At 36.6% G+C, this 20,584-nt stretch overlaps 2 protein-coding genes across 14 annotated transcripts in view; one reads left to right on the top strand and one right to left on the bottom strand.

Moving 5' to 3' along the window:
- Window positions 1-11,841, bottom strand: part of LOC113671891 (uncharacterized) — a 39,930-nt gene extending 28,089 nt beyond the window's left edge. The window contains exon 1 of the mRNA XM_089180749.1: window positions 11,435-11,841. The gene's annotated coding sequence lies outside the window, so the exon portion shown is untranslated. The remainder of the gene's footprint in view (window positions 1-11,434) is intronic.
- Window positions 1-20,584, top strand: part of LOC113671892 (uncharacterized) — a 50,000-nt gene that overhangs the window by 23,112 nt on the left and 6,304 nt on the right. For 2 of the 13 annotated variants that reach the window (XM_089180756.1, XM_089180758.1), the window contains exons 3-7: window positions 7,326-7,373; window positions 13,821-13,896; window positions 17,474-17,983; window positions 19,383-19,557; window positions 19,980-20,074. In XM_089180756.1, coding sequence (XP_089036882.1) covers window positions 17,499-17,983; window positions 19,383-19,557; window positions 19,980-20,074 — 755 coding nt within the window. In that variant the 5' untranslated portion in view covers window positions 7,326-7,373; window positions 13,821-13,896; window positions 17,474-17,498. Of the gene's footprint in view, window positions 1-1,305; window positions 1,422-5,638; window positions 5,829-6,230; window positions 6,345-7,325; window positions 7,374-10,622; window positions 11,192-12,006; window positions 12,217-12,363; window positions 12,433-13,190; window positions 13,333-13,385; window positions 13,710-13,820; window positions 13,897-17,473; window positions 17,984-19,382; window positions 19,558-19,979; window positions 20,075-20,584 lie in introns of those variants that run through there. The other 11 variants (XM_089180760.1, XM_089180755.1, XM_089180759.1 and 8 more) reach the window with 11 other exon arrangements.

Genomic DNA, 20,584 nt, shown 5'->3' on the forward strand with positions numbered 1-20,584 from the left:
TTTGTCGTATTTCGAAGAGCATCGACCAAATTTGTTTTGGTTAATTTATATTTAACGTCTTGGTGCTTTCATCAGTCGCATCTCTTAAAAATATCCTTATCAGTAAACAAGATTCACTGATAATTTTTATACTGAACATTAGTAACAAGTGTTGGTTTGTGTTATAATCAATTTAAGACCTCCTTGGACAATGCATTTAGTGCAGTATTCCATAAAGCACTTTATTGTTATTATTCTAGTTGGAATGTAAAGCAAACGAAATCCGATCTATCTGTTTAGCTGGTATAAGACGCAATGGAACAGGTAGAACAATTTACAAAGGTGAGGGGAGCTTTACTAGTTGATTATCAGTTGATCGATGTCAAAGTTGTTAATTTTCAGTTCGTTAAGAACTTTATAACCACTCAGCCCTTGGCCTAGCGGTGCTATGGCTTAGGTGTTAGCTTTACTCTGATTTCGTAACTTAGTTTGATTAGAACTCTTTTAGTTTTTATCATCAAACACCAGATTTTGCCGCCGGTGAACAGTTGGAGAGATGATGTAATCACTATTAAAAAAACAAGGTCCTATGTCACCTTTTGAGCCTATTACGAGAAATTTCAGGAACGAAGACTCCGCCATAGAGTCTTCGTTCCCGACGGTAAGCTTGCGCCCTCCACTTACAATGCAACGGGTTAAAAATCGCCTCGTAGCCGGGTTCTCAACCACTTTCAGCAAAAACATGATTGTGATACTTATGTTTTTCTTTTTAAGTATTTGATGTTAATTAAAATTTTATGCCTTATGCGCAATCCATTGAGTCAGAATTTCACGAACAAATTGCAACATTTGTTTGATCGAACGGGACCTTCTGTCTTAAGCGAGGTTATTATACCTCGATAGTAAAAACAGGAAGGAATTAATTTATAAATAGCCACAAGGAGGCTTTTCTGCTTAAAGCATAAAAAATCTTACAAGGTAGTTTTGACATAAAAATTATAGGCGTGTTTGGAGAGAATACCTGCAGCGTGACAAATTACCATCGAGCTGTCTTTACAATAGCCATGTACCTGTTAATCCGTCTTTTCTTGTAGTACAAGAATAAAAAAGGGCATCCATAAAGATTGTGTTTGCGAGATATGGGAAGGAAGTTGTGAAATATCGCGTGCAAACAGCGCCATTTTCTTCGTTCCTCTAAGCATGACAAGATGCGCTCCAGGATACTCAAGGCTAGCCTGATTTAAGTCTTCCTTAAATTGTCATGGTAATTGCCCGTTTCACCTGTCGAATTTAACTTTCACTGGGGACGCGTACCGTGCCTAAGCCAAGTTAGTATGTTGGAAATCTAACCGTAGGGTGAACAACAATGGAATAATTCTGATGTTTTCTGAACGAAGAAGCCTCGTTATTGTGTTCGTCTCGAGTGAGATAGAAATGCAAAGGTAAAAATTAGGCGGCTGTGTGAAAATGAGCGGGTATAGATATCGGACACTGTTGTCAAATTATAAAATTTTTTGTGTTTAATTTACATATAGTTTAAATGATTTTTAAATCATATTTAAAAAGGGAAAAGTCTTTAACTAACACGATACTGAATTTCTGAACTTTTCTTTGAGTAAACTCGTTCCATTTCAGGGTATATATTTAGAGACATTTAAAGTAGCGTGCTTGAATAGAGTTACTGGAATGCGCGCCCTTTTGCACATGTGAACGGTACTATTCTTGTTATTTCGTTACCGACCCATGCGAAAAGATTTAACTATAGTTGTAAAAAAATTGGAGCCGTAAATGTGAGTGGTTCACACACGATGCAGTTTGGACTTGTCTAAATGAAATTTGAGTGCGAGTGTTTCGAATTGCTAAACATGTGGGAATCTTTCAGCGATTCCGTTTTGTAGTTAACTTAATCAATCGCGGCATATGTATCGCGGTGAGCATGCGTGCAAGTAAATACTTGTTATTGTTTTAAAAACTAGAAGGACAAAGCACAGGTTTCTGTTGGTTCAACCAACTCTGTTGTGTAGCCCTATAAAGTCTTAAAAAATGCCTCAAAAAGATGCCGTATTGAAACTGAAGGGTTATATCCTGTTTGGACAGCTTGAACTGAAGAACTACACCTACCTAACGTTTGAAATGATCTTGAAAAGTGAAATCTAATTTTCAACTTTGTGATTTGAAAACACTTGTTCATAACCCTTTCCTAGTTCTTACCTGTTTTTGTTTTGTCTTGGTTTATCACTACTCTTCTCGTCCTTGGATTCGTTTCGAAGCTACCTTTAGTGCAAGGTGCAAAAATTTGGTCGTGTGTTTATCCTCACCGAGTTCAGCCATCCCTAATCCTCTTTAGTATAGCACTTTCTCTTTAGAGTTATTTTCCTACTAAAAAACCGTCTGCTGTTGCCAGATATTTCCCAATTTATATTAAACGTATGCATTCCTTTTTAAGATAGATGGAAATTGTAGACAAATAACTGAGTGATTTTCCATGAGTTCATCCGCTCCGAGTTCAGCCATTCTTAATCCTGTTTAGTATGGCACTTTCTCTTTAGTATATATTTTTAGTGAAAACCCGTCTACTTTTGACGAGTTTTTTTTCCAATTTTATGTTAAACGTAAGCATGCTTGTTTAAGGTAGATGGAAACTTAATAATTTTCCATGAGTTTTATTATGTTTGTAACATATATATCAATATATATATATTGTTTTATTATGTTTTTTTTTTAGCGAAAACCATCTGCTTTTGAGCCAAGCATTTTAGCTTTAGTAGATGGAAATTATGTATAAGTGGCTGAAGTCATTTCTAAAAAGAAATCTCACGGGATAAATTTTTCGATTATACGAGCTTTAATTGAAAACTCGCCGTAGTGTCTATCCTCGTTATTTCAGCCTCGATTTCTTGTTCAAACAAAATGACGGTGAGATGCATCTAATTACTACTGTCCTCCGTTGTGTAAATGGTAATAATCATGTTGCTAATATGGTCTCAGTGCTTGGTCGAAATTTTTAATAGAAATTTAGGTCGAAAAATAGTCACTTGAACCGTTTAAATTTTGTACAAGAAACACGCAGTGCAAACCGCGTCGCAAAGATTACTCGATAGTTATGGAAAGGTGTGGGAGGGCCTTGGGGAGTCTATCAACAACCTGAATGTTAAATATCTAGTAGAAATGCATCTGTTGTCGAGGGAATGAAAAATGTTATGAAAGGTACAAATTATTTACCGCAAGCTTTTGACTTGAAGTTCCAGTAAAAATTTAAACGACGAATCAAATTTTCTCAACGATTGTATTTAAAAAGGGAAAGCTTGGCAATTTTCTTTTTCTCCTTGGAATAACTCTGGTTATAAGGGTTTCAGGAAAATGCCCAGATGGTTTACGATTTCCAGGGATTGCCCCAGCAAAGTCTATATGCGTCTAATGATTTTCTCGTAAGCCCAAATTAAGATGCACCTTTTTATCCACGACATTCTAGCAGCACGTGACATAGAGAAGTCTAAGATCTACGATGTTGTGAAAGTAGCAAAAATGATGAAGCATAGTCACTAGTCACATTAACGCGGCGCTTACAATGTTACGTTTGGGGTTAGAATTTTTTTCTACTCACCATTGAGCGAGTTCTTTTCCAGAATGCCCGTTATCTTGCTTTGTTTATTTAAGTTGTAGGGGCAACTTGTTGGTTTTGAATAAAACAAAAGAACACCTTTTTAGTGTGCTCATATGAATTTACATAATTGACAGGAGATCAAAGGATGGTCTTTTTCGGTAGAAATAATATGGTGTTCCTCTCTGTTGGATATTTGGTGTTTGTTGCCATTTGGGCGCCTCGGGGTTTTCGTTTTTAACATCTCTCTATAAATATCCGTGGAGAAATCATTAGCAGTTACCTCCCTGAGGTCACTATGTAGTACTAAACCTACTTGTCCATAATAATACACGTCATCTTTCTCTTTTCCTTTTTTTAACAGGGAAATAAGATTCGTTTTTTAAATTTCTATAGTGAGTTGCACAAAACCTTTGTATCTGATATATATTTTACATGTATAACAGTATCCAATCAGTCGTTTTTGTTTTTATTGTCATCTGTTGCTCATTTCAATCAACTAGTAGCCGGTTTTTCAAAATTGTAGGAACCGGGAACAAATACGATTTTGAGCAAAAAAAATTGTTTTTTGTGAAGATAATCCATATGCTTTCGATTGCAATTTGGAATAGGTAATAGTAATTTTTTAAAAACCAACAAAATTACGCGAACTCCTAGCGCGAGTACAAAATGCAGTCTGGAAAGTTGCATGAGTGCTTGTTTACTCCACATTGCATGATAATAATCATATTATTTGAGTTTAGAATCATGGAACTGTATTCAGGTGATAAATACTATTTTTAAGAGGTTGTGGATTTATTCTGGAGTAGTCAATCACTACTATTATATCGTTCACAGACTGATCAGAGTTCCGATTTTTTTTGGTGGATGGAACAGACTATTCAAAGGTTCTATTACACCACAAGCTAATTCTAAGCGTAAAAGATTTGTTTTTGAAAAACTGGGCCTGCGGAATTAGTGCAGCCGGGTTAAAGTGGCGTAATTTGTCGCTCTGTCTTGAACGGTTTTTATGTTAAATATTTTATGCTTTTATTATCCTTTGAAATTGAGTCGTTCCATTTAAGAAAATTTATCTGTTATCCTTTCCATGTCATACAATGTCAGAAATGACGCACATATGAGGGCGGCAAACAAGTATCTCGATCCTTTCTATGGTTTAATTTTTTATTGGCAGTTTTACTTTCGGCGTAATTAGTTAATATGTAGGTCAACGTCAACCTTTATCTGTTTATGAACCCATCAGTAAAAGGTATTTATGTTATTATGAAGAACTTTAAATGTATTGCCATGAAAAGAAAAAAAAATGTTTAAGGGCTTCTTCAAAACGCAGAACATTGAAGTTAGCTGGTCGTACACTCATGCTGTGAGTACATAACAAGGAAAGCCTTGAAGATAATAGCGTTTTGGCCTGAATAAACAAATTGCTTTATCTGATTCAGGTTTTGATAGAAAAGCTGAGTTATTCGCTTTAATAGGATATCAGTGGTACATGTGAATATATACTTTTGAGTTTCTTATGGGAAACAACATCGTTGAACTGAATGAAATCTTCATGGAGAGATGAACTAGGTGTATTTTGCTAGTTTACTGGGAAGATAAGGGAAGCTTTTATTTTCATTTGAAATAAAGCCGCTTTGCAGGGAATCATCGTAGTGTTTTCACATCGTGGGAGAGTGGAAGGTTATCACGCTTTATTGAGTTTTTCACAACAAACCAAATGTGTAAAAAAACAAACAGGAACATGATAGCTAAGTGAAAAACAAAAGATGAAAAAGATAATTATACGATTGTAAATCCATGAAGCTGCACGCGTAAAATCATAAACCTCCTGGCGATCGCCATTATTACTGTCGACCTGGTTAGAGTGAATTTCGCTTAAAACAGCGCTTTATGTGTCAGAAAGAGTGTTGAAAGCAGCATTTTAATCTGTCAAACTGAGTAACAACAGTCAGTAAATTCACCGGACGTTTTGCGCAGGTGTGTTTAAAAAGGCCAAACGCTCATTGGCTGATGAATCGTTCGTCTTTTTGCCTGAGGAAATCATGATTCATCTTCCGCTTAGTGGCGTAAGAGATGCGCACCTGCAGAATGGATATTCGCTTCATTTAGGCCATTTAGCATGCTGTTGCCTGACAAAACGAACAAAAAACTTACTTAACAACTGAACGGGATAAATCGGCACGCAAGGCATTTTATTCAAGGAAACTCGGCTGTCATTCTAACGCACCTACTCCAGCAAAAGGCAAAGGTTGGTGTCGATTTTGGACCTCTTTCCTGAATAATATATAGAGCGGAAACAATGACACTTCTTGAGCGTGCGAAAGATAATATGGTGTTGACATTTGTTAAATTGAAATTTGTTACTTCAATATCCATCCATTCTGGTTACAGCTTTTATTGTTTGATACATTTTTCATGATTCCTCGGCCATTTTTAAAGGATGAAATGTGCAAAAAAAGATAAAAAATCTATTTTGCAGCAATTTAATATGTGAAGACAGATTTGGTTGCAATAACGTCGGAGGAAACTTATAAATTTGGCCTCAGGCTGTTTATCAAAAAACCAAACCATTTATTTTTCATTCTCTGTGGGATTTAGATGAAGTCTTTGCCCCCAAATGATGTGATTGTCTATTTTTTTTTTAAGCAATCGGGAATTTAGTGTCTTGCACCAGTTTTTTGTCATTCTATGACAAGTGTTTACTCCTCTCCGGTTTTTGCGCGAGATAATTTGTCGATGTTTTGTGGTGAGAATCTCCTGTAATGTAAGTCTTTTTCTGTTTGTTGCAAAATGCAGCTAACTCATCTTTGTTCCTGTAGAAAACTTGGATATGTTCGGATTTCGACATTTATATTAGTTACTCAACTTCAACGTTTTTATGTAATTATAAGGAACACAAACTAACTCTGCTAACAAAAATTAAGACTGGGAATTTTTTTAGATCGATTTCAATAAGTTTCGATTTAACGCCCTTTTTCCAAGTTTACAGTTTTGCAATTATTCCATTATCAACTCGCTGAGACAAAGTCATGAGAACCGTTGCTTTGATTCTGGATGATGTTTTACCATTGTAACTATCTGGCGCTTTCTTGGTGCCTCTTTATTACGTTTGAAAAATTCAGGGAAAAAAATTGTATGTTCAGGCACGCTATCAACGTGAGGTGCCTTTATTTCTCGAAATTTCTTCCAAAATTGACTTCTTTTAAGAAAAACTGAATCATCTCGGCGGGAGAGCACTTGTAATTCAATATGAATGTCTGTTTTAGTCCCAAGTTTTGTAATCTGAATTAAAAACGCACTATATTCCTAACATACGTGGGAATAATTTCTGATGATGTTTTGTTTTCCGGCTACAGTTTGAAAGTAAATGAGGAGAATTAAAAAGAATGGCACGCAGAGGATTCACAATGTCGGCCAGACGCCGGGCGCCGGATCATCTGTTTCTTAATAATGTAAAAGAAAATTGTGAATAGAATTGATTGAAAACGGGACATTTTGTCTCCGCATAAAGTAATTTTTCAGCTTAGCAAGACCAAAACTCGACCCGGTATATGAGTCGTGATGACCGGCGAATCGTTTAATATCGTTAATGGAAAATTAAATGATTATAAAATAGTGAAAAACGAGACTTTGCTTTGAGGTAAAAGTAATTTAAAGACGTTTATGAAATACTTTATCCTGGGAACCTTGCATTTTCCAGTTACTTAACGTATGTGTTCGAACTGATTTTCGACTTGTCTTGCAGAAACATCTTCCGTAAGTGTAGGAAGGCTTCACAACGTCTTTAGATCAGGTAATGATCACGTTCGTTTCTCCATGTTGTGCAGAGCATGCTGAGTGTTCCATTCGTGATGAACATCTCATGTTTGGTACGCCTTGTAGGCAATTATGCGCTTCTACAGTGCAGCCGTCATGTTCTCTGTCAGTCTCTCTCGTACTAGAACACTGATCCCCGTGGTTGATAGGACTGCAGCAAACTGATCGAAGTGACATTTTCAGTTTGGAAGGTTTTTCTTAATATTCCGCTGCATTAAGGGCTGGCGCAAGTTCTCGCTACGAGCAAACTATTTCACTCAACAAGTAATTTGTGCCTTTTAAGAAATGTGCTGTTTTGTAAACTGTATGGATATTCTTTGAATTCACTCGTCAATTCAGTGAATTGAAAAGTATCGGCACGTGTTTACATTAAATATATAGATTTAGCCAAGCCTAAAAGCGGAGCTCTTTTTAGTTTATTTTTCAGCCCTTCATTATGATAAAAACTGTCATAAAACTCTTCAGCACTGGTTGTAGGAGAATTTCTTCAAGGGGATTTTTTCGAATATCTTTTACTGACTGACTTGAAAAAAACAAGCATTTTTCTTGCATCCTTGCAGTTAAAGGTTGCTCAAATATTTCTCACACCCTACACAATGTTACAGTGAATCATGGTGATCAAGTATACCTTTTATTCGATCGATCAAAAATTCATCCTCTATCGTGCGGATGCCTTAGTTGCTCTTCGCTCGTATGGGCTGAGAGAGGGGTGCAGTTTGCGCTCGAGGCGTATCACAACTGTATCATGCATCATTTTAAAAAAGCACAACTGAAAAAAGAATATGTGCAAAACATACTGAAAAGCCATTTACTGTCTGCAGAGTCTTAATTGCGACGACAAAAGTTTCTTTCTTCTTTGTCAATTCACAACCCTTTTATTTGAATAATTCTCAGTCAGGTCGCCAGATATGACATGTTTGCGTCTGCATTATTATAATTCGAACTCGTTAAGTTTCGGTAAGATTCAATGTTAACTGCGACTTTTTCGCGGCCAAGAAACAAAAATTTCACTTAACAATCCTAATCCGAATTTATTTAAACTTTTGAATCAAGTAATTGTATCAGGTTATGGGCTAATTTCATTACCATTTTTTTTCATTTCTACTGACGTGTTATGGCGCCGCAACGACTATTATAAGATATAGTTTTTCGGGATCTTCTCCTACCGTTTTCGTTGTACTGACTCCAGAGAGGTAGAGTCCAAGAGGATAAGAAAATGTTTTACACTTACAAACGTTACAACTGGATTTCAAATTCACACCTCCACATTTCCCTTAACAAAAGATGTTTTAAGGCACATTAAATGTGTAAATTTCTTAAGTGGCAGAAACACCTTAGGCAGCTGTCCAATTGTTTCGTAACATTGATACTCGTATTGCAATATTTTATTCGTTATTGTTTCAATAACGCTGGCACGCCTCGCAAACATAGATTTTGATAACCAGTTGATACACAGTGGCGCATAAGGCAAACAATCAACTTTAAAGCATTTAGCTGTCTATATATTACCATAAAAATTGTATTTACTTTTACGGTGAAGAAGAAGAATTTTTGACAAAATCAGAATTAATCTTTGGCGTTTGTTGAAACTGAAAACACATTTCCAATTTTCGGGGGATTTTCATAGAAATTAATGGTAAGAGCCTTCATTCTCGAGGATGTGGCACAAAGGAAAATTCTGGGTCCGTGGACTGGATTCAAGGCCATAGTGTATGGAATAACAATAGGCGGATCCCAACCATGATCCTCAGGGGAACTCGGGCTGCACCACATCATATGTTCACCGTTTTGTTTCTAACGTTTCATAATCGACATTTATTCGATATACAATCGATAATTTCCAAACGGGAGAACTGAACCTCGAGAAGAATGTGGTATTATCTCCTTTACATGTTCAAGTGCTTTCTGAGATAAATAACTCAAATGACGGATTCACTACACGGAGTGGGAGTTGTTTTATATTGAAACTGCTTGTAAGCGGCTGTCTTGGAATTACAAGAGTATAGGAAATGGTTATAGCATTATCCATCTAGCGGGGAAAGGGGTACAACCAATGATGTACCATGCGAAGAATGTTACGCCTAGTAGGAGTACATATTCTAGCCTGTGATAGATGTTGGGTTGGGATTTCACGATACCAGTTATTCAAAGGTTAAGGAAAACCACCATGAATTTTATTTGGCTAAAGTTATACGGTTTCTTAAGAGGAAAGAAAAATATCGTGAAGTTTTTGGTGTTTGTCTTCCCTTCATCTTAGAAGATATTTTAAGGATTTGATGCGTATCTGGTTATTTGTAAAAGTTTGCTTTTTTGTTGAAAGTGAATAACAGGGTACGTGTTTTGCCTGTTTGGTATATAGCATGTGAACTAACTTCATCTACCGCTTCCATCCCCTCGTGGAACTTTATCCTTGAAAACTAATGAATAACTGTTTGAATATAATGCATAAACTAACATAACTAAAAACTTATTCTTTATTTTAAAAAAAACATGTGTTCTGGTTTTTGTTTACCTTTCAACCAAACTTGATTTAGTCATTTATCCTTACTCAATTCTAGCAGTTGAAATTACTATGATTAAGCATAAAAAATAATTGCTAGAATTTTAGTTTTGAAAGTGTCGACGAGAATGTTTTTTTTGCATTCTGCCCTCATCAGGGCATCCGTCACGCTTTTAAAGATAATTTAGCCAGTTCTTTGTCGGCAGTGCACCATAGTTACATTTCTTGAATATCATAGCAATTGTCTAGGGAAAGCAAGCAATGTCAGTTATTACCAAGCCACTTGCAGACCCACCAACTTTTGCGTACGTGTTTTAAGTTGGTTTCTTGCTGATAAAGTATTCCACATATTTACTCTTTGGTGGTTTAATAATGATTTAAGTGAAAGGAAAAACGATTCTAGAAATTGATGTCTAGAAGTCCAACTTGCGTGTTTACAGGACTAATTTAAATTTTTATTAAGCTTCCTTAAGTCAGTTGAATAATTTATGAATCGTAGTTAATCTATTTGTTCAAAAATAAACTTCACTTAGTCCAGTGGACTTGGACAGCATTCATTGTGTGCGTGTTACAAGCCGTAAATAATATTATTGTTGAATGATTTCCACATCTGGTATTTGGTGACGAGCCACGCGGATCGCTCATTCAAAGGTTAGACGCGGAATTTATTGGAATTTTCATCTTTCAAAGTATCATCGAATGCCGTGAATAACACATAAAGAAAACCTAGACATGACAGCGTTTACATAATGGCGACAGGTACTTAGAGAAAATCCACCGAGTGAGGGCGGCGGACAGTTTAGTCGATCGTGCAGTCACATCATCCCGGTGAAGGTGGTACTAAGAATGACTGTGGTCGGTTGGAGTGTCTGGAGTTTGTAACCTTAATGGAAAACATCACCAAAGTCTCTTGACCTTGGTGACTCCAATAAATGATTTTTTTAAAATTGGTTTAACAAGCTACGCGAGACAGATCGTGAATTTTTGATAAATTCTTCTTCAAAACCATCGCTTCATCTTAGTTTATGAACTGGAATCGATCTTACACGACGTAGACAATGATGAATTTTACATGATGAATCTTACATCTGCACACCTTTAGTTTACTTTGTATAGTATCTAATTAACCTCTTGTACTGTAATCAAACCTAAATTTCAACGGAATTGCGCAGGGGAATGTTGCAAATCGTTTACTTCTATGTAAGCCTTCTAAACTTAACCAACAACACGGAGTATAACCCCGTGTTAATGGAGCAAAGTATTCGAGCGACCTTTTGTGGGACGAAAATACTAAGGTGAATAATTATTATTTTGTCGTACTGGGGTCTTTTTTTTATTTTCTCGAAATCGTAAATTTGATCTGATTACAACTGAATTTAAATACTAGAAAGAGGAACAACAAAGTACAGTTAAAGATACTACAGAATAGCCGCGTGTCGCGCTGTTTTATCGGTCTGCAATCGCGATCGATATGTAAAAACAATAAAGTTTTCTACTAGAATCTAAGTATAACAAGAATGTAACAAAAATTGACTTACCTTTTTGCTTGATATGATATATTCTTCCTGAGCCAGCTAAACTCGAGGTGATTTGAGGTCGCTTGACGCGATTCTCGGTTTCTTTTCACTCCTTCAAAGTTCAAAAGAGGAAAGTAGCCATCCTAGATTTTTATCACCTAGGACAACAATTTTCTTTTCAAATTCATTGAATATAAAATAGCTGCTTATTGTTTGAGCCACGGCAGCTAATTACTGTAGCATCCTTTTGGGGATTCAACCTTTATTTCAAAGTCTTTCATTAAGATTTAATCTGGATGAATTCTTTCATGCTTAGGTGTAAACTATTACCAGCCCTATATTTACAGCAGTGAAAGAATGAAAGGCCATTAAGGGAGCGAAAAGGCCGTTATCTTTGTGTGTAAAATAGCAAACTCAGTGTAAACAGAGGCTGTTTTTTTATTTGTAAGATAACGTTATCATTTGTCGAGCAAGTTTTAATTTAGACCAGTATTACAAAGTGTTGTTGTTTTTCTTAAGTGCAAGGGATTAGCAATGTGGCCTGTACATTTTGTTAACAAAAAGGAAAATCCGATGTAAACAGAGACTAGTTTTGAACAGATTAGGTTTTCGTTGCCGTGATGTAGTTCGTGATAATTTGGGAAACAAGTTTACGTTTTTAACGGTATCTCTAAGTCCTGCTGTTTTCAATACATCTGAGAGCGATAGTCTTGATCCCAAATAGTGAAGATAAAGCAAATCTGACTGTTGCTGATGAGGGCAGAATGTGCATGAGTTGCTGGGTCATTTTTCATCGAGATAAAGTATGTTGCTCTTGTTTATGTTGAGCATTGTTTGTCATATAATCACTAGGCTGTGTTTCCATGCGTAGCCTTAAAATATACCTGGTGAATTTGTAAACTGAAGTAATTTTCATCAAAGGTTTTTCCGCCATTGTGCGTAGGCGGAGCCTCTTGATATTAGGGAAACAAACTACCTTACTGCCGCTGTAGACGATATGTTTAAAACAACTGCCCCAGGTACTGTCATACATGTTGGTTTCTTTTCCAGTTTTTATTAGTTTTGTAATAAGTAGCTTCATTTAAAAATTCAAGAATTAAACTAAATTGAATTTTTAATTGTTTAGACCCTCTTGGAAAGCACTTTTAATGTATTCGATATACAATTTTGCTTTTCTTTTCTCCATGACCTGCAGTTGTAGTCACGGACACATCATTGTACAGTTGAAAACTGAGGCAAGAATTCTTAATTAAATCAGTCCTTGCATGAGAGCAGCAGAGCGATTACCTCTAAAATTAGAGCCCAAAAGATTTTGCTAGCAAGTTCGAATATCTGTACAAATTATGGATTAAAACAAGGGACGAGATGACCCATAGATAATATTGTTGAAAAAAACTTTGATCCATTTTACTGATCACAAGGTGACTAATACTTGACAGAATGTAAATACCACTGTGTTGAGCACAATAATTACAAGTTTGGTTCGTGCTGTTTTATTTCAGGTACAATGTTTGACTTTTTTCAAAGCTTTACTGTTTACTTAAGTCGACAAAATACATAAAGAACCATTCTAAGAATGTGTTTTACAGCTGTTTTACAAAATTTAACATTTTGACATCGTTACTCAAAGCATTCCCGCAATTTCCTTCCATAGTTGTTTTTTCTTCATAAAAATGTTTGTTTTTTGAGAGCTAATTTGACCTGCGTTTTTGGCTTCAAAGCGAGCGCTTACAATAGAGTGAGTATGTCATTTATTTTGTTTACAAAGGTTCGCAGAAGCCTACATCATTAATTAGGTCTTACCTTTGTGGCGAGTCCAAAGGGATTAAAATTGTTTTAATGCATAAGGATAGGTCCGTTAACTAAAACGCAAGCTGACGGCTAAAAGCGCTTGTCCCTTCCTTAGTTTGCGTGCTCAGGTAGGATTTTGTTTTTCTTTTGCAGTTACTTAGGGCTTAAAGAGGTTTGAAAACGAATAGTGAAGTGCAGGAACTTGTCAAAACAATAGACTACAATTTTTAATTGAAGACACTTTCTAGCTCGGTTGTTGTATTCCTGTTCACCACTCAGCACCCAATGTGTTATCAGGGCATAATCTGACTGATTTCCAGTCGTTTCCGACAGAAGAGCTGAAATCATAAACAATCTCAGCAGAAGTCGTATTATGTCGCTCAATGGGTGGTGTATTTTGAAAAGCCCTAATAGCAGCAGTACATGAAAATATTTAATAAGGCGCACAGTTTGTAGCTTGCCAAAGGCTTTGTTGACTTCACCAAGCTCTCCATTATTTTTGCAGGTAACATTACATGATTGTTATCTGTTACTAGACTTAGTGTGCAAGCATTCAACGCCAATTTAGTTTCGACTGCAAGTGGTTAAGTTCGCTGTTGTTATTTTTCGTTTGCAGTTTTGTTTGCGGACACCTTTTCCTCTCGTGCTCAGACAGAAAACGAGAAGAGAGGATCTTTTAACACTTGTGACAGGTACGGTTTTGCCTCGTCTGGCTCTGCCCAGTATGCTACTTAACTGTTCAAACTTGTAATATACGTTTGCGCTAATGTTGCTATATTTCGTTACCGAAAACGTCTCAGAGCTTTAATTTTTGTTGTGTTTAAACAGGCACTTTTGTACTCTATGTACAATACAGCCACAAGTTGGAAATAATTTACATGCCATGAACGATAGATATTAATGTTTAAATAGCTATGAAATGCTCTCGGTGTATTCGTGCTTGTGTGTACTTGCTTTTTAACTACACATTTCTAAACAGACCAGAAGAAAATGTAATCGGCGAGAAGTTTAATGTTAGGCACAACTTGTAGGGCAGTCTGAATAGTTTCGCCATCGGGGTCTATTTGTAAACAAAGACAATAACTGGAGAACCAAGGTTTATTTTCAAAACAAATTTTGCATTTAAATGTGTGTAATTCTTTTAGAAAACACTTTCGTGTCTTCTCTGACGTCCACTGTTCAGTAAAGGTATTTGAATAACATAAGTATTGAGTTTGCTGTAGTCTTTACCTATCTGAATGACAATGCTATCAAAAGGGAAATTGTGTTAAATAGTTAAGGTGATTATATAACAATAATCTCCCTAAGGGAATGTGGGTGTTAATTAAAGGTACATTTATTTTGTGACAGCAAAGATAGCTTGAACCTTTTAAAAAGGAATATGGTTTGAAATTTTAAAAAAGTCGAATTCTGAATACGCCTTTTCTTTCAATGGTTGAGAAATGTTTCCATGCCTGAAAGAAATAAGTTCAGAAGTGAATATTTCTTGTAAACAGAAATAGGATATTGTCTTATCTGGAGTTGTGGTTTAGCAAAGAGTAATTGTCCTTTACTAGATGAACAAACATTCAAACTAAGTCTTTGTTCCATGCGTTTTAGAATTATTATTTTCTTTAGTGCTATGCATCGTTTGAGCCATTGTGAAACGTCTTATCACTAACCACACCATCATCAGTACGTTTTACGGTCTCAAACCACCACCCCCCCCCCCCCCAAAAAAAAATTAAATACGTGTACAAGAAGTCTGACTATCAGTAAATCACAGGAAAATGCTGTTTTTCATTTGTGAAAACATTAGGAAAGCCTTTTGGGGCAAATTATGTTTCTCCAGACAACTAACAGTTAAATCAACGAGCTTCATCATGCTTAAACTAAAAGTATTTCATCTCACTTCAAAGGTCAACAGTTTTACAAGTTTTATTGGACCAACGGTTCCTTAATAATCATTCTTGACATTTCGCTTATTATGACCGACCCTGAGAAGAAAGGGCTAAAAACTCAGTGTACAAGGCCATCAATTCTTAGATGTCAATGAACATTTGCGAAAGTGCTCCGATATCTTTTGGGGCGTACTCTCACAGATCCATCAATGTCGATAACTGAACAATGAATTAATGAGTTAAATTCAATTAATGATCAGGGTCACTGTCATCCGATTGGTGAAAATTGTTTTCTTGTGCAATCTGTATCTGTCGGTGAGATTTTGAATTAGGTTCTGTCTTTGTTGTTTATCAGTAGTTGTTTTGGGAGCTTTCTGTTATGCGAGAGTATTTTGAAGCTTAGTTGTGATTAAGATGCTAAAATTTGGACCTTTTCTGAACAAGCATGTATCCATTCGTAACTCAAAAAGTGTTAGGTTACGGATTATCATTTTAACAGTACCTCTAGCTTAAACAATATTGATGAGTCTCGTGATGAAATTTCCAAAAAGAGCACGTAATCTTTTTTCATATTAAAGTTAATTTTCGAAAGAAGGTATAAAATTCCATCCTTACAAACAAATTCAGAAAGTAGTGGCAAATCTGCAATCGCATAAGTAATTTTATTTTTAATCAAAGTTAACGGAAATGACAGATGTTATCATCTTCGTTCGTATATGGATAGTTCGCTGTAACCACTAACATTTTTCTATATTTGGAATACAGAAAAACTCCAGTTATATTTCAACACGTTTTGACACGTTCTTAGCTTCGGAAAACCATTTCCGGTAAACGTTTACGGTAATCAAACGTAGGTGATACCTCAAAAGTAAGGACTTCTCGAATGTAATTACAGTAAAAGCGCTGCTAACGGGAGAGTAAGTAATTAACCAATATGGCAATTTAAAGGTTAAAGAACCTCAAGCACTCTTCATTGATATCATACGGAGACAAATTAATTACTTTTCTACCGCTTGGCATATCGGTTACCTTTGATACGGTTTGTGCTTTTGTTATCTAAATTGTGCTCGATGTTTACCAGATCTTTGTCTTGCATAAATTTCAGTTTTCTCTGCTCTCTTAAGTAGTGAACACAATAGGGCTGCTTTGATGTTCTACTCTGTAATACATTCCATCATTCCATAAACGTTTGCCTTTGAGAAATGTATTTGAGAGAGCAGAATATACCTTTCCATCTCATCACAGATGATGAAAAGATCGTTTGCGATAGTTACCAAAGTTAGCCTCAGAATGGCTGTTGAACGGAGTGAAAGGTCAACATCTGAATTTTAAGGCTGCTTCATAACACAACGTCCTCGACCGCCAAACTGTGTACATATAAATTGGTGGTAATTTAGTCAAATATAATCAATGAATTGTTTACATGCGAGAAGTAGGTCAAGGTGACCACGTCAAACACTAATTATAAATTGATTAAACGGATAAGACGAGAAAAATAAGCATTAATGATTGAAAGAATAAGGAGACATTTATTTGTTACCTGTGGAAGATTTTATATTTCAATTTTTTCCGTCTTTCCGACACAAAACGGAAACTTAGCTTTTAGTCTGTTGTTTGATATTTGTGACCTCGGAATGAAGACTATTAATGCTATGGTGTACTATAAAGGTCTGTTGATGTATATGATCCGTTGACTTACATTCCAAGCGAGCGAGAAACAGTATACAATTCATTACGTATGGCTTCTAGGGATGTCTACCTTTATTTCGTTATTCCAATCCATTACGCACAAGATATTGAATGTTACAACCCACCCATTCATTTTCGCGCTTTGTTATTGGCTAGTTTCGTCACGTGATGCCAAATCGCAGGACGGTTATCACGTTTTTGCCCTCCAATGATTATCGTCGAAAAGAAACAAAGCCAGACAAAAAAAGCTAGTTTTATAGTTTCACCTTTTCAACCTTATTATTTTACATGGAGGAAAAACAAACTCGTTTTGTAGAGTCAAGTGATAATGATATCAAAAAGCTGATCTCAAACACTGTTCCGGAAGGTTGAAAAAATTTAACAAAATATGCTGTCAACACGCAATATGAAAATTAATGGGTGGGAGAGGGGGTTGGAGGTATAAAATAATAACACCCCACCCCTCCTCTGACTCTGCTGGTATGTCGGCTGATAATGTCCTTGGCTGATCGTCCTCACAATTTCTCATTTTTTCCAGAAGGTTCACTTCTTGGTCACATATTTATTTTTCGGATATTTTTCTCTTTAATTATAAGGCGACATACCAGCCGCCCGAAGCGGTTCAGTTACTAAACGCATCAGTTAAAAGGCTTACGTTGTTAAATTTCTCTTTTTTTTTTTTTCTCTTTGTCAATTTAAGCGTCCATTCCTGAGGGTTTGAAGCCATGTTTTCCTTGTTATTTCTCATCGCAACACTTACCAAGTTCGCCCCGGAAACTGAAGCCATATTTCTCCCTTACTGGTCGAAAAGGAATCACTCTGAAACTTCCTTCCACATCCCGTTCTCTACACTGGCGCTGGACAATTCTCCGAGGCGAAGTAAAAAGCTACAGCATTACTTTGACCTGGCGACGAACTACTCCCTAGACTACCGCTGTGCAACTGGATTGCCCATATCCATCGCTTGGCACGTGTACTCCCCATACACCACCGTCTATCAAACCAAGAACAAAGGAAGCACGGGTCTAACGGTTGACGGCATGTTTCCGGCCATTCTGAAGGCTGCTTTGTCGGGCTGTTGTAATAAGAACTCTGACGTTTTGTTTGGAAAACTTTCTAAGTCTGTAAGGAGCGTAGAGAACGACATTGAAAAGGACAGGTTTGATTTGACGTTTCCTATCTACGGATACGACAACTCAGATATATTCAGGTAACTTCGCAGCATGTGCAATATGCGTAATTTATCCTTAGATCTTAGAGCTATTTTCTCCAGCTAGTCATCATGTATGTCAATGTTGGCCAATTTCGTGAATGTGGTGTTGCATCAAGGCAATTGTTTTAAGGGTCTATCAGGATACTTGTTCACTGGATATCTATTTAACAAATAAGTTTTGCCGTGCCTTCTTTCAGTAATAGATCACAGACGAAATCAAAATGTGATAAGAATACACGAGGCAGAAAGGCCTGTCCCGATTGTGCACGGCAACTTTTAAGCAAATTTTGGTCTTCGTAGCACCCTTGTGTGGTTCTAACAGCCACGGGCGAGTTTTGCCTTTCTGAGCATTTTTTGAGCAACTTTTAGGTTTAGGGCACATACAAAGAACAATAAAGTCAAAGATTTCGCGAAAAAACCTTCAATTTATGCAAATTTCTTGAATGTTTCGCAGGCGTATTATCGTTTATTTACTTTCCGTGAACGGAAATGGATGGTTAGAAGCTGTCTTTATTAGTGAGCAACTCTTTAAAGTTAAGTTCAGTTCATTATTGCGATGAACGAAAAATATGGTTTTTGATTAACGTTTATATGAAAAATATCAAGATATGTGGGAGGCAACTGTTGAAATTCGGGTAACAATTTTTCGGATTTTAGTCAATTTTTTAGCAAATTTTCGATATTCCAGTGAGCAACTTTCCAGCATTTTACGAGCACAATCGGGACAGGCCTAGAGCCGAGTGTCACAGATGTGACGTCATCTAGGCCTCTGTTCTCCAAAAATCGTAAGTGAGAGCCAATCAAAATGCGTGCCGGCGTGATGCAGCTTATTGCCGGTGTGATGTAGCTCATTGCCGGTATGATGCAGCTTATTGCCGGCGTGGTGAAGCTTATCGCCGGCGTGATGCAGCAGCTTATTGTATAAAGGACGATGGTTGGTTTTAACTGCGCACTCTCTGAACAATTGCAACCAGATTCCATTTCATGATCTAGATCATTTGATTGTTACATTACCTGTAGTCGCGTACATCACAGAGATCCTGTTCCGTATTTCTTAACCCTTTAACTCCCAAGATTTGATTGTTAATTCTCCCCTCTTGCTGCTAACAGTTCCTTATAAATTAGTTGCGAGAATGTGGTGAAAGATCAAGATAACAATTTCTACCTGATAAGTATGGGTATTCTCATTAACTGTTTGCTAAATATAATATGGAAATTATTGGGAGAAGTAACACGTTAGTCACTTCTGGGAGTTAAAGGGTGAAGTATAAAACTAACTTGTGTCCCTGATTCAAAACGTTAGTGCGTGGAAGCGAATAGTAGAGAAATAAGGGAAACTACTATAACCTTTTTGAGATAACTCAGCAATCATTTTTTGTTTCCTCTTCGATACCAGGGACCGACCGTTCATCAGTATTGTCAAGGCACCTCGTGTTATTCTTCTTGTGCACAATGACCAACCCGACAAGACTCAAACTCACGTTCTGATTACAACAATAGCCAACGCCTGGCCAATGCTGGTGTTTATACTCGTTACAGCTTCACTCTCTGGGATTATCATTTGGTTTCTGGTGAGCTGGATTTTTTGTTGTTTTTTTTTGTTGAAAATACCCAAGAATATTTTTTGAAAATTGGAGTAGGTTTTGGATTGGGATCTAACAACCAAAGATGATTTTTGGCTTAGTTCTGAGTTTGTACGGGGTTCCTCCTATTCTACCAATGACTTACACTGAAACTCCAATTAGACTTACGAAACGCGAACTCTTTTCGGCTACGCCGCGAGTCTGAGAAACTAAGTGTTTAGTATTTGTTGAGTCTGTATCAATGATGTGTACCTATATAATAAGGAAACTCAAATTATAAAAACGGAGAGTACTTTGTGGGCTACTTCGCGTAGCATCCACCCCCGTGTCCTGAGACATTGAGAAGTTCAGCTTGGCAACACTTAAGGAATAATTTTTTTATCACTTTTTATTTGTTTGTTTGTCTATAGGATCACACCAGCAACCCTGGAGAATTCCCGCCACCATTTCTACGAGGTTCCTGGGAAGGCTTTTGGTGGGCACTTGTTACTATGACAACTGTGGGGTTCGTATATTTTTCTGAGGCAAATTATTCTTAGTAGATTTAACATTTATGTAGTTGTTTGTCAAAATCATGCTTGAATATTACTTTATGATTATTATCTTAAACCTGATTTAATTTTTTGTTTTGAAACTGTTATTATTGGTAGGTTATTTGAATGAATAAAGGGGGGAAAGAGTTTAAAGGTTGACGTTTCGAGCGTTAGCCAATTTACGCTATCAATAATACTAAATTGCCCATTTGAATTAATACCTATCAGACTAATGGACTGATGAATGCCTGACTGACTGACTGACTGACCGACTGATGAATGACTGATGGACTGACTGCCCGACTTATGACTGACTGACTGACTGACTAACCAACTGATGAATGACTGACTGACTGACCGATTGATGAATGACTGACTGACTGACTGACCAACCAACTGATGAATGACTGACTGACTGATGACTGAGTGACTGTCTGATGAATGACTGACTGACAGACTGACCAACTAATGAATGACTGACT

Source organism: Pocillopora damicornis, chromosome 8 (assembly GCF_964200805.1).
Source record: "Pocillopora damicornis chromosome 8, jaPocDami1.2, whole genome shotgun sequence".
NCBI lineage: Eukaryota > Metazoa > Cnidaria > Anthozoa > Scleractinia > Pocilloporidae > Pocillopora > Pocillopora damicornis.